At 46.7% G+C, this 12,733-nt stretch overlaps 1 protein-coding gene across 11 annotated transcripts in view; it reads left to right on the top strand.

The window, feature by feature from the left end:
* Positions 1-12,733, top strand: part of EIF4G1 (eukaryotic translation initiation factor 4 gamma 1) — a 1,670,216-nt gene that overhangs the window by 700,183 nt on the left and 957,300 nt on the right. For 7 of the 11 annotated variants that reach the window (XM_069618798.1, XM_069618800.1, XM_069618801.1 and 4 more), the window contains one exon: positions 6,320-6,352. The exons of the other annotated variants lie outside the window; for them this stretch is intronic. In XM_069618798.1, the coding sequence (XP_069474899.1) occupies positions 6,320-6,352 (33 nt within the window). The remainder of the gene's footprint in view (positions 1-6,319; positions 6,353-12,733) is intronic. 11 annotated transcript variants of the gene reach the window in all.

The following is a 12,733-nucleotide window of genomic DNA, read 5'->3' as shown; positions in this document are numbered from 1 at the left end:
TCCAACAGGACACATACAGGGACATTTGTACTGAAGAAGAGGAATCCTCTTTTCTGGAAAGTTATGGAGAAGATCAATAAGAGACTATGGAGAACTGGGAGGAATCCCAGCAAGGAGGACCGGATCCTTGGTCACATCAAGATCAGGACTCTGAAATTTTGTGCGTCAATTCTCTACCTTCCACTCCGGCTCGCCAGGCCTCCCCTGTGGATGACCAGGTAGCTTTCAACATCATGTTGAAAAAATCAGCAGAATTCTTCAAAATTACCGCTCAAGAGGCATTACCTGAACAGGATTTTGTGGAAGACATTAATGAAAAACCTCCCGCAAGTCAGTCCATTCCCCTCCTTAACTCTGTTAAGAGTCGGATAGCTCCATCTTTAGTCACACCTGCCCAGACAAGGGCCGTGAACCGGAGAGTCGAAAAATAATTTCGCCCTTCTCCTTCCAACCCCCTATATATCAAGGGGCATGCCATCCCAGACTCGCTGGTGGTGACCACTACTCGTAAGAGGGAAGGGGGTCCCTCTTGCCACTGGAGAATCACCTCTGGACAAGGAGCCTAAAAGATTGTATGCCTTAGGCAAACGTGTTACGTCGGCAGTGGCATATACCATTCGGGTTGCTAATAATACTACACTATTAGAAAGGTATGCTGATGCCCAGTGGACCCTGCTCCAGGAAGTACTTCAGGAGGTCCCGGAGCCGGCCAGGACCAAGCTTCTCGCCATTGTTGCGGAAGGAAAACTGGTTAACTAGAATGTGGTCAAACGTCCTGGATACTGCAGAAACTTCTGGCAGATCCCTTGCACAAGGGACTCTTCTGAAGAGACACACATGGCTGCGTACATCAGGGTTTAGACCTGGAACTCGGGCTTCCCTCATTAATATGCCCATCGAAGAGTCTAACCTCTTTGGGAAGGCAGTGGATGAAGTGTTGGAGACAGCCAAGAAGCAGCATGAGATCTTAAAGTCTCTGCAACAAATTACACAAAAACCCTCGTCCCAGAGGGGTAATAACTCTCGGCAGTCCTTTCGAGGACAAGCTTGTGCCGGTCAAAACAATTACGGCACAGGCAACTTCAACAATAACCAAACTTCTGGAAGCCCTGCTTACTATCCCTCAAACGCGGCAAGGTTGGAGGCAGAGGCCCCAATCCCAGAGGAGCCACGGCCTCGGGTCAGAAATGTCCACCAAGTCCAGGTCCCCTCCCACGCCTCCCCGGTCAGGGTGCGATTAACATCTTTCCTCATGGCATGGGAGGGGATAACTTCCGACCAGTGGGTCTTAAAGACGGTCGCCCACGGTTATTGCGTGGAATTCTCCTGACCTCCACATTTCAGACCGCTGGGCTCACGGTGCCTTTCAACGGACCATCTAAAGATCCTGATTCAAGAGGTGGAAGCACTGCTTGGAAGGGACGCCATAGAAGCCGTCCCTATTCAGGTAAACAAGGGTATTTATTTAGTGTACTTCCTTGTACCCAAGAAGGATCTCAGCATGCGTCCTGTTCTAGATATGCGCCGAGTGAACAAGTTCATAAAACCCCAGAAGTTTCGCATGGTAACACTACAGGAAGTGATCCCATTGCTGAAACGGGGGGACTTCATGGCAACATTGGATATGAAAGATGCATACTTTCATATTTCAATGTTGCCAGCGCACAGAAAATACCTAAGGTTCATGATCCAAGACAAACACTACCAGTTCAAAGTACTCCCCTTTCGGCATCGCCTCAGCGCCAAGGGTGTTAACCAAAGTCCTGGCAGTGGGAGCAGCACATCTGTGCAGACTATCAGTCCCAGTTTACCCTTACCTCGACGACTGGCTCATAACGGGGGACTCTTTCTACTGTTTTTTGGGTGTTTGAAAAACGAGCGTCGATCTCCCTTTCAGCCTGCGCTTTTCAATCAATGAAAAGAAATCCAGCCTAGTCCCCAGCCAAGTAAAACAATTTCTGGGGGCACTAATCCGGACGGAAGACTGTCTTGTCTTCCCCTCCAGCGAGAGGATTCAGAACATGCTCTCTGATTCCTCAATATGTAGCCAGTCGAGAGGTGACTACGCAAAGCCATGCGGTTGCTAGGGATGATGGCGTCATGTATATACCTGGTTCCCCACGTGCAGCTGCGCATGCGTCCCATGCAAGAGTGGCTCAACAGCCAGTGGTGTCAGGCCAGCGGACAATGGGAAGATCTGGTAGTTGTCTCGCCAGCCCTCGTTCTCTCTGCAGTGGTGGTCAAGGGAAAACCTTCACCACTCCTGCAGTGGAAGCCACTCTCACGACAGACGCATCTCTCACGGGCTGGGGGCTCACCTGCTTCAGCAGACCACACAGAGTGTGGTCCCCTCAAGTAGCGTCCAATCACATAAACATACAGGCGCTATTAGCAGTGTTCAAAGCATTGAAAGCCTTTCAGGTACAACTGCAAGGGAAGACGGTGCTGATCTTAACCAACAGCACTACAGCAATTTATTACCTGAACAAACGGGGGCACTCGCTCTCCAGGGCTATCCAAGCTGTCCCAATACATTTGGATATGGGCTCTCAAACACAGGATGTTTTTGTTGTCCCAACATGTTCCAGGGGAACTCAATCTTCTGGCAGATGTACTCAGCAGAGATTTTCCTCTGCCAGAAGAATATGAATGGCGACTGCACGAAGACATTGGATCCAGCGTCTTCGCAGAATGGGGGTTCCCAGGGATCGACCTGTTAGCTACTCGAGAGAACGCCCAATGCCAAGACTACGCCTCCAGGTACCCTCCAGAACCGGTCCAAGGGGAACGGTCTCTGGATAACTTGGTCGGGGAAATTTGTCTACGCTTTTACCCCGACCACCCTTCTCAACAAGATAGTGCACAAGATGCACCAGGAACCACTTAACATGATACTAGTTGCCCCCATGTGGGCCCGCCAACCCTGGTTCGCTCACCTGATGGACATGTCCCTCTCCCCGCCAGTCAAGTTGCCCTGCCCGTACCACATGTTGTCTCAGGACAGGGGAGAAACCCTACACCTGTGCCCCCAAACCCGGAACTTACCAGTCTGGCTCCTGAGATCATAGTTTGGACACCTGCAACTCCCTCAGCGGTGCATGGACATACTCAGGGAAGCGAGGAAACCTAATGCACGTTATTGCTATGCTAGCAAGTGCAAACGTTTCGTCATCTGGTGCAATTCCAAGGGTATCAATCCTATCGATTGCTCACCTTCACACATTGTATTGTATCTAACCCACCTTTTGGACTCGGTTAGTCTTCAATTCCCTAAAGGTTCATCTGGCTGCTCTGTCAGGCTACACCACATCACAAAAAAAGGTATTGTGGTGGTGGAAAATACCAGTAATTAAAGCCTTTATGGAAGGGGTTAAGAGGATTTATGCTCCCATCTCTCATCCAGCCCCTGGATGGGATCTGAATGTGGTTTTAACCAGGCTCATTGGAGCTCCCTTCGAGCCTATGCATAAAGCAAGTCTGAAAGACCTGACTTATAAGACCGCCTTCCTAGTGGCTATCACTTCTATCGGAAGGGTTAGCGAACTACAGGCTCTTTCTGTTTTAGACCCCTTTGTTACAGTCCACAAAGATAAGGTAGTTCTGCGCACACATCCCAGGTTTGCGCCTAAATTTATCTCGGAAGTTCCATGTGAACCAGTCAATCGAACTACTCACTTTCTTCCAGAACCATTTTTCGTCTCAGTGGCAGCTGGAAGAGAAGGGAATCCTGTCTCTAAATCAGCTATCTCAAGGTCAATTGTCAAATGCATCACACTTTTACACTCTTGCTAAGAGAGAACTGCCCTTCAAGCCTAGAGCACATTCTACTCAAGGCACTGGGGCATCCATGGCATTCATTGCAATTGTTCCCCTAAAGTCCATTTGCAAAGCGGCAACCGTGAGTTCTGTACACACCTTTACAAAACACTATTGCCCAGACACTCATTCTAGGTCTGATTCTCAGGTGGGACAAGCAGTACTAAGACATCTTTTCTCTACTGTTCCTGCTCACAACTCGCCTCCAACTCTGGTTACTGCTCGCTAGTCTATGCACAGCATGTGATTCTAAGCAGATTAACAAGCATCGGAAGACATGCATTACTTACCGAAATAGCATTTCTGATGATTGTATCTACTTAGATTCACATGCGCCCTCCCTACCGCCCCGCTCGGGGTGGAAGCAACATAGACTTCTTACTAATGTCTCTCTTTATGTACTCACTCACTATAGCCTTGGGCTCCCTCATGGCAGGAAAAATACAATCGGAGGGACCTCAGCGCGTGAGGGATTTTGGGTACTACACACGTCACGTTAGGGATAGTGTTACAGACACGCCTATGCTGACGTCCCTTTTCGGTCCCTGAAAGACCAGATGCAATACTGCGCGGTTACCACTGGATGTCGGACCATATGCACAGCATGTGAATCTAAGCAGATACAATCATCAGAAATGCTATTACGGTAGGTAATGCATGTCATATCCATGATGTATTAAGGGATGAAGGAGCATGGATTAGATATACAGTAGTCCCCACTGAGCTTACCTTTTACCAATTGGCTGTTGTGGTCTTGATCGGGGGTGTTCAGAGCTACCTCTTCCTGCACTAAAAGGCCACATTTTGTAACCAAATGTTTAAGGTTGCTGCATAGCATGGATGTATGCAATTTCTTCGAAAATATTTTACCTAATGCAGATTTCACTGAATCCATTTGACCGAATAGCGAAATTAACTTTACTTTTTATACAGTTTTTTTAATGGGGGGGGGGGAAACCCCCTGCAGCCCCATTCACCCCTCCCTACCCTAACTTATAACCTTACCCCACACCCTTCCTATTATGCATTATACATATACCACTTTACCTACCATTTTTGGTGAAATGAATTTGGTGAAATCTCATTTGGTAAAATTGTATAGGGTGAAATCTACTGTAACGGCATAGCGTATCTCTGGGATCTACTGGTAAATGGAGCAAAATGGAACAGGGATGGTAGCATTCCGGGTACTCTTAATTTACCATTTGTGGCTCTGTGAACGTAGGGAACTTGCAACCAAGGGTACACAATTCAGTATGACCGATGAGTAACTTTCTTAGCATATTGTGAATTATGCACTTTAGAAGGGCAGAGAGAAATGATCCACACACCTTTTGCTCTCAGAAGTCTGTGAATTGAAGACCACTACCATGTTTTAATGTGCACAGCTATCCCATTTAGCCCGCACAATACCAGTCTCTCGCTGGGTACCAGGCTCCTCCATGATCAGTCACCCCTGCACTGCCTCCGGGCTAACGCTCACTCGGGAGCTGTAATTGTAACCTTACAGTCCCCTGCGTCTTTGCACTTACCCAGAGCCTCACTGCACTTAGAGCAATGCTGCCTTGTTTGGACCCCTCCCCCTCTCCCCCCCTGGCCCTTTTGCTTCCCCTTGCACTTTGCGTTGTTACATTTGAATGTTCTGAATGCACAATTCCCAGTAAGAGTCTTCTTGTCCTCCCTGTCCTCCGTTCCTTGTCTTGTTGCGCCTCGAAACACTTGTGTAAAGGCGCGTTATAAATGACATACATCATATAACGTAGGTGCACTATTGATCAATGCTTTTTTTGGCCCCTTCATAAATTGTGCTCACAAATGAATTTCCAACCTCTTTGCACTCTGCCAGTAAGTTGGTAACTGCCCTGAGTTGGCAGTGCCTTGTTGCTTTTCTGATTCTGCATTTGTTTGAAGTGTTCAGTTTTGTGGTGCAGTGTCCCCTCCCCAGTCAGCACACAATGAGATCTTACAGATTAACATTGCTTAGACTTAAAGACCTCAGCAAGGGGTTTCTTTGGGGTACGGTGCTTTCCTAATGGATTGCTTCATGCACACTTCTTATAGTGTGTTTCATTATGAATGGTTCACAATTTAAATAAAGCTAGACGTATTGTTCGCCGCCTAATAAGGAACTTGGCTGTTTTCTGGAGATAATTGCTTTTTTGAGGGAACTCCGTAGAAAATCCTGCGACATGGGTGGAGAAGTCACATTCTCTGTCCAAAGTCTTTCCCCAAAGATTTCCAGTAGCAGCATTCCATATAAACGGAAAAATACATTTACTTGGCCATCCACCTTATTCTGCTATAAGATATTGTGGCCACGTTTATCCATACCATTATTGGCAGCCTGTGTTTGAAGTGTATTGTTCCAACCTGCCAGAAGCAGATCATTTATTTTTCTCACTTGAAGCTTGTGGATGCGTCATTTTCCTTCAACCTGTGTCTAAATGTCTGCATGATATTCAAAAGTGAATAATCTTTTATCTCCTACTTTTTTGCTGTGTAGTTTCCAATAGGGCCACGCGCTTTGCATCAGCAGGTACTAATCCTTCTCTACCCTCTGCATGCCTTTAACACTTGTATGGAATGTAACCTGTTCAGTTTCACCTTGAACATTTTCTTTTGTTGGGAATTGCAGATACAGGTCTAACCCCTGTGTGACATGCTGTCACTGTTGGCAAAATGGACATGAGGGAGCAGAGCTATGACCTTTCTCTCAGTATAGAGGTGCAAGCAAAAATTGGGGCAGCAATACCATAGTCTATTCCTATAACTAAACATTTTGTATGAAAAAATTAAATGAATCTGCAAATTGTATAATGGCGTAAACTTATAAGCCACACATGTTGGTAGCCTTTGTTGTTGATGCCAATTCCCTAAATTCATGTAGTACGCCCTTTCTTACTTCAAAGGGATTGCACGCTTTGTGGTCTGATTTGTCATCTGTCAGCCTGTGATATCGGATAGACCAAGGGATTGAAGTTGCTCCATGCTATCAACACTTAATAAATCTATAAACAGTGCCCACAATGGGCAGGTGAATGAAAGCTGCTTTTCAAACTGTTAATCTTGCTCATAAACAAGTTTTAGAAAGTCGATTCTGGGATGGAACTAAATGCATCCCTCAATTTCTTGTCCATTAACAGCATGCGAAACACATTGATTAATTCCTGAGAAAGGGAGCAGGTTTTTCACAACTAAATACATAATGCAAATTAGGAGTCTAGTAGGTGAAATTCTTTCACATTACATGTTATAGATATGCGAGATGCATGACAAAGTAGGTGCAAAAACTGGAGTGTCCTCAATGTATTGGCTTGCATATGAGATGCGAAGTCTGCTTTTGTTCAGAGCACTCCACCAACCCAGCTTCTAAAGATAGTCTTAGAATTAACTGTTTGATGTTGCACATTAATGAACCCTTGCTCTGCAGCACTTTTCAGTGTCATGATCTCACCTACTGATGCCTTAACATTGGTGTTGCTTCCTTAACACCACAGGTTGGTGTGTAGGTAAAAGGTTGGATTGTTATAGGATATGATATAAAATGTGGTTTCAATTGAGACCTTACTGAGCCTGGAATAACAAACTCAGTGGGACAATGCCTTGTACTGCTACAGCGACCAATTTGGCCAATCTCTTGTTTCACACCTTTTTCCGGTTCACCCATTGAGCTATATTAAATACTTCCGAATTTTTATTTTCTCTTTTGTTAGAACTGCTGGCACGTGCATGTTCTGCTGCATGGTGACGGGTGCACAGCGAAGATAGTAGGTGGTTCCTAGGCTTGTTTTCAATGGTAATGAAAAATCGCTACTGTTTTGATTCTGGGCACACTGGCTCAGAGTTGTGCCTATTTAGGGAGATTAAACCCATTTATCTTGGTAGTTTTGTGGATATGCACATAACTCGCGGGTGGATGTGTTAAGGCTTTCCATAGCAGCTTTTTCTGCCTTTGACTGTCAATCGCCAGACATTCCTGGACTTGGTGTGTATTAAAGTAGTTAATATTGGGAACCCAGGCTTTCACTCTTATATAGTGATGGGGTAGCTATTAGGCTTACAACATTCCTTAGGCGATATCTTTGTTCTTCTGATATGGAACTATCTTATTTTTACAAGTCTATCTTATGGGGAACGTCCCTAGTCCGTTTCCAAATTGTTAAAAAGAGATGGCTGGTTACAGGTATTTTACTTTGTTCTGTTGCAGATCAGTATACAGCACATTTGAAAGATCATGTGTTTTACTAGAAGCACACATTGGAGATTAGCCAGATTGTATGATGGTCCGATTGTGGTTTTGCCAATACTTCCTTTGGCCACTCTGTAATGCAGTTTCTTGTGCTAATGTTTGAGGCCTATAGCTTGGTTGTATGCATAGGCTTTGAATGTTGCTCAATGTCATATTTTTGACAGTACAACCCCCTCCCTTCCCATTCACCCATCTGGATGGTAACATCCCTTTCACCATGTGGTTTGTTTAAATTGTACACATGACAGATTTCTGACAAGTTATGACCTACATTTTTCACTTCGCTGTGCAGTCACATGAACATTGTAAAAGCACCACACTTGTGCCTGGGTCCAGTTTTCATAATGTGAGGGTGGATTCGAAAATTACTATTTTGCTTGGGCATTGTAGGGGAATCTTCTCCTTTTTTTGGAACTTCAAGGGGATCCAGTGGTTGAATGGACTGCCCAGGACATCCTTGCTTGCAAGTCTAGAGGTCGAATCTGTCATGAGCACTGTTTCCAAGGAGTCAGGGCAAGCCCAACATCCCCGGAAGCAGGCCCACAACCCCCGCCCCTGGTCCCAACCGACCCCTATTGGGGCCCTCTGGACCATGTCCTGGCGCCGTTGGCGCCAGGCTCATAAGAATCACTGGTCCCGGCGCCAGAGGTGCCGGGCTCATACTTTGGGTAAAGGTGCTTGGGTGGACTTACCTGTAGCAGACCATGCTGCATACTCACCTTCACAAGTCCTGGCAAAATGAAGCTCCAGCCTTCTGCTGGGTGGGACTATTTTTCCAATCTGGAACTACTTTCTTACCTGGGTGGGGCTGGCATCACTCCTTGACTCTGGAACACAGGAACTCTTTTTCTTTTGGGCGAGGCTGAGGAGGAAGACACCTAATCACCTCAACACTATTTAAACCACACCCGATTGGAAGAATGTGCTTCGCATTATTCTGCATCTGCAGCAGGACTCTCACCGAGTCAGCTCCAGTCTTCTAGTGATATTTTCTGCTCCAGCCTGTGAAAACAAGTCAGATCTTCACTTACCATCCAGGGAGCCAGTCTCCGGCCGCACCTGTCAGCAAAGGAACATCAGGTTAGCAAAGGGCAACGTTTTAGCAGCCGCGCTTACTTACCTGAATCCACGGCATCTCCCGAATCCCGCGGCCTCTACCTGCAAGACAAAGAACTCCGGTTAGCTCAAAAAAAGGGGAAATTGGACACAATTATATTTTCACTTACCGGAGCTGTGCGCTCCTCGCCATCTCCTCTTCTGCTGCATCTCCGCACCTGCAAATCAAGAAAAAGATATTAAGAGGTGCGATTAAACCTGTCAGCAAGCATATTACTTACGTGCTCCTCCACGTGCACGGACCTTCATACTTACGTGCATCCGTATGCTCAGCATATAGCATTTCGGCACCTAAGAAACAAAGGCAAAGACTTCATTAAAAGGTGCTCTCGAACTTTACAAACCGACCAGCATCTGCTCGTGCAGAAAACGACGGCATCGCTTCTTCAGCAGCTTTAAACCCTCTGAGGCTACAAGAGACTTAAAGCAATCCCAGTGAAGTAACTGGAACCCAGCGCCCCTGCATCAGTCGCAGGATGGAGAGCCCAGCATTTACATATCTAAGGTGAGGGCTCATTCAGACTTTGTGGGCAGCCTCAGGGAAAAAACGAATAAGGAGGAGAAGCCCAACCAACAACCAGCCATTAATCCCTTTTTCTTCCGCCTGCAGACACCTTACTCTACAAGTCAGACATTCCATAAGAGGAGGTCCGGTCCAGAGAACCATCCGAGTCCTGAGCTTCTCAATTGAAGACACGGTAACTGTCCAGCCAGGATCTGCGCCTCCGTGGGAACCAGGTGAGCGTTACAGAACGCGAAGCCATCCAATAACTTCCTACCCAGGCGCAATGGAAACCTCAGACACTGACCAACTAGCCCAGCTATTAGGGGAATTAAGAGCAGAGGTACATGCAGCCCGCCAGGAAACGAATGCCCTGAGGAGAGAATTGATTGTATCAAAAGAACGAACTGATGATCTTGCCAGACAGTTGTTACAATCACAAGCGGGGCAAACCCCTTTGCCTACAGGACGGAGCTACATTCCTGCTGCCTCGGCCAGTCCGGTACAAATCAATCTACCGGGAAACGTGCCTTTGGCTCCGCCCGAACGCTTCTCTGGTGATCCTAAAAGGTTTGCGGTTTTCATCAGCCAGTGCCGATTGCACTTTCTGTGTAGACCAGCTGCTTTTCCGACGGACCAGACTAAGGTAGCCTTTGTGCTTTCGTATCTTAGCGGCAGTGCTGCTGATTGGTCGGTCCCTCTAGTAGCACAGGATGATCCGATTCTTCACGATTTCCAAGCCTTCCAGACCAGCTTGGAAAGACTGTTTGCAAGACATTCCCAGGGCCAGGCCTTGGATAACGAACTCCTTTCCCTACGGCAAGGCAATCAGGATCTCCTGGCTTATATTGCGTCGTTTAATAGGCTAGTAGTTGAAACCAGATGGCCCGAGGACAAGAGGATCACGCTGTTCCACAGAGGTCTGCGGGGAGAACTCAAAGATGTTCTAGCCCAGGTAGTGAATCCTCCTCAGGATTGCTCTGAATACATCGATTTAGTGGTCCAATTGGATCACAGATTGCAAGACAGGAAGGCAGACAGCTCCAGGTTCGAAACTCGAGTGTTCTCCAAACCACAGATTTCCACCAAGGGAGCTGAAGCCGTAGAACCTATGCAAATAGGGGTCATGAAGGGCCCTTTAACCCAGAAAGAACGCGACAGGAGAAGACGGTTGCAGTTATGCCTCTATTGTGGAAATTCAGGACATTTCCTTCGAGAATGCCCAGTGAAACCTACAAAGAAGACAGTGGGAGCTTCTGATAAAAATACCGAAAGGCCCGAGCCGGGAAACTACCTCCCCCGACAAGTGTAGAGGTCCGCTTGCCGAGCGTTAAAACCAGTTCTTTGACCTCGCATTTCATAGTCTCAATGGTCCTCATGAATCCAGAGAAACCGGATCGTTTGCATGCTATTAAAGCATACATTGATAGCGGAGCAATCGGTAATTATGTAGACCACAAAATGGCTTCCAGGATGAACCTACCCCTCTGTCCTAAGGCAATTAAAGACGTTATTACCACAGTGGATGGTACGGAAATAGCTTCTGGACCAGTGACCCATACCACCACGGAAGTGACGTTAAGTCAAGATGGACATTGTGAGGTGATCATGTTCGATGTGATCAAGGCTCCTCAATTCCAAGTAATATTGGGGATTCCCTGGTTGGAAAAACACAATCCTCAAATTGATTGGCGAGCAAAGACAATACGGTTTCCAGAGTGTGCCCCCACTTGTTATCCTCGACCCAGTATTGGACTAGCAGCGACAACGCCTGGAAGTCCGCAACTGCCTATGGAGTATCAGGAATTCCAAGACGTCTTTCAGAAGGAGCAGGCCAATACTCTACCTCCCCACAGGTCGTACGACTGTCAGACCTGATACCCGGATCCACTCCCCCCTGTAGTAGAATTTATGCCCTTACCGAGCCTGAGAATCTTCATTTGCGACAGTATCTGGACCAGTACCTAGCCAACAGATTCATCCGTCCTTCAAAGTCTCCAGTATCCTCAGCTCTGTTCTTCGTGCCGAAAAAAGGTGACCTTAGGACCTGTATAGATTATCGTGCCCTGAACCAAATCACGGTAAAGAATAGGTATCCCTTACCTATAATTCCGGAACTCCTTGACCAAGTTAAAAGCGCCTGTATATACACAAAGCTAGATTTTTGGGGAGCGTACCACTTGGTACGGATCAAAGAAGGCGACGAATGGAAGACTGCCTTTCGCACCAAGTATGGACTATTTGAATACCAAGTGATGCCCTTTGGTCTTTGCAATGCTCCGGCCGCCTTCCAGTACTTCATGAATGACGTTCTTAGAGAACTTATAGACGTTTGTGTAGTCGTCTACATTGATGACATCCTTGTGTACTCATCTTCTGAAGCAGATCATCAGAAACACGTCAGAGGTTCTTGAAAGGCTTCGCCAACATAAACTTTTTGCCAAGCTTGAAAAGTGTGTTTTTCATGTCACCGAGGTCGAATTTTTAGGTTTCATATTGACACCCAACGGGGTCCACATGGACTCGAGGAAAGTTGACGCTATCATCAAGTGGCCATCACCAACTTCCGTGAAGGGAGTCCAAAGCATGTTAGGTTTCGCCAACTTTTACCGCAGGTTTATCCTGGAATTTTCACGAATAGTTCAGCCCATTACGGCTCTTTTAAAAAAGAATAAACGTTTCGAGTGGACAGCAGAGGCAGAAAAGGTCTTTCAGGAGTTAAAAGCCAAATTTATCTCAGCTCCTATATTAAAACACCCGCGCCCGGACCTTCCTTATATCGTTGAGACCGACGCCTCCAGCTTGGCAATGGGGGCAGTTTTATCGCAGAGGGATCCAGAAACTAACCAATTACACCCTGTGGCATTCTGGTCCCGCAAGTTCTCGGCGCCCGAAATCAACTACACCATCACTGATAAAAAACTTCTAGCTATTTAGTCCGCCTTCAAGGCCTGGCGGCACTACCTCCTTGGAGCCAAACACACAGTCACAGTAATCACCGATCATCGCAACTTACAGTATTTGAAGACCGCTAAAGCTCAATCCTCCAG

The sequence above is a fragment of the Ambystoma mexicanum genome, chromosome 10 (genome assembly GCF_040938575.1).
Source record: "Ambystoma mexicanum isolate Mex_15411 chromosome 10, UKY_AmexF1_1, whole genome shotgun sequence".
Lineage (NCBI taxonomy): Eukaryota > Metazoa > Chordata > Amphibia > Caudata > Ambystomatidae > Ambystoma > Ambystoma mexicanum.
The sequence above is the reverse complement of the archived record's forward strand: the minus strand, read 5'-3'. Positions and strand labels throughout refer to the sequence as shown.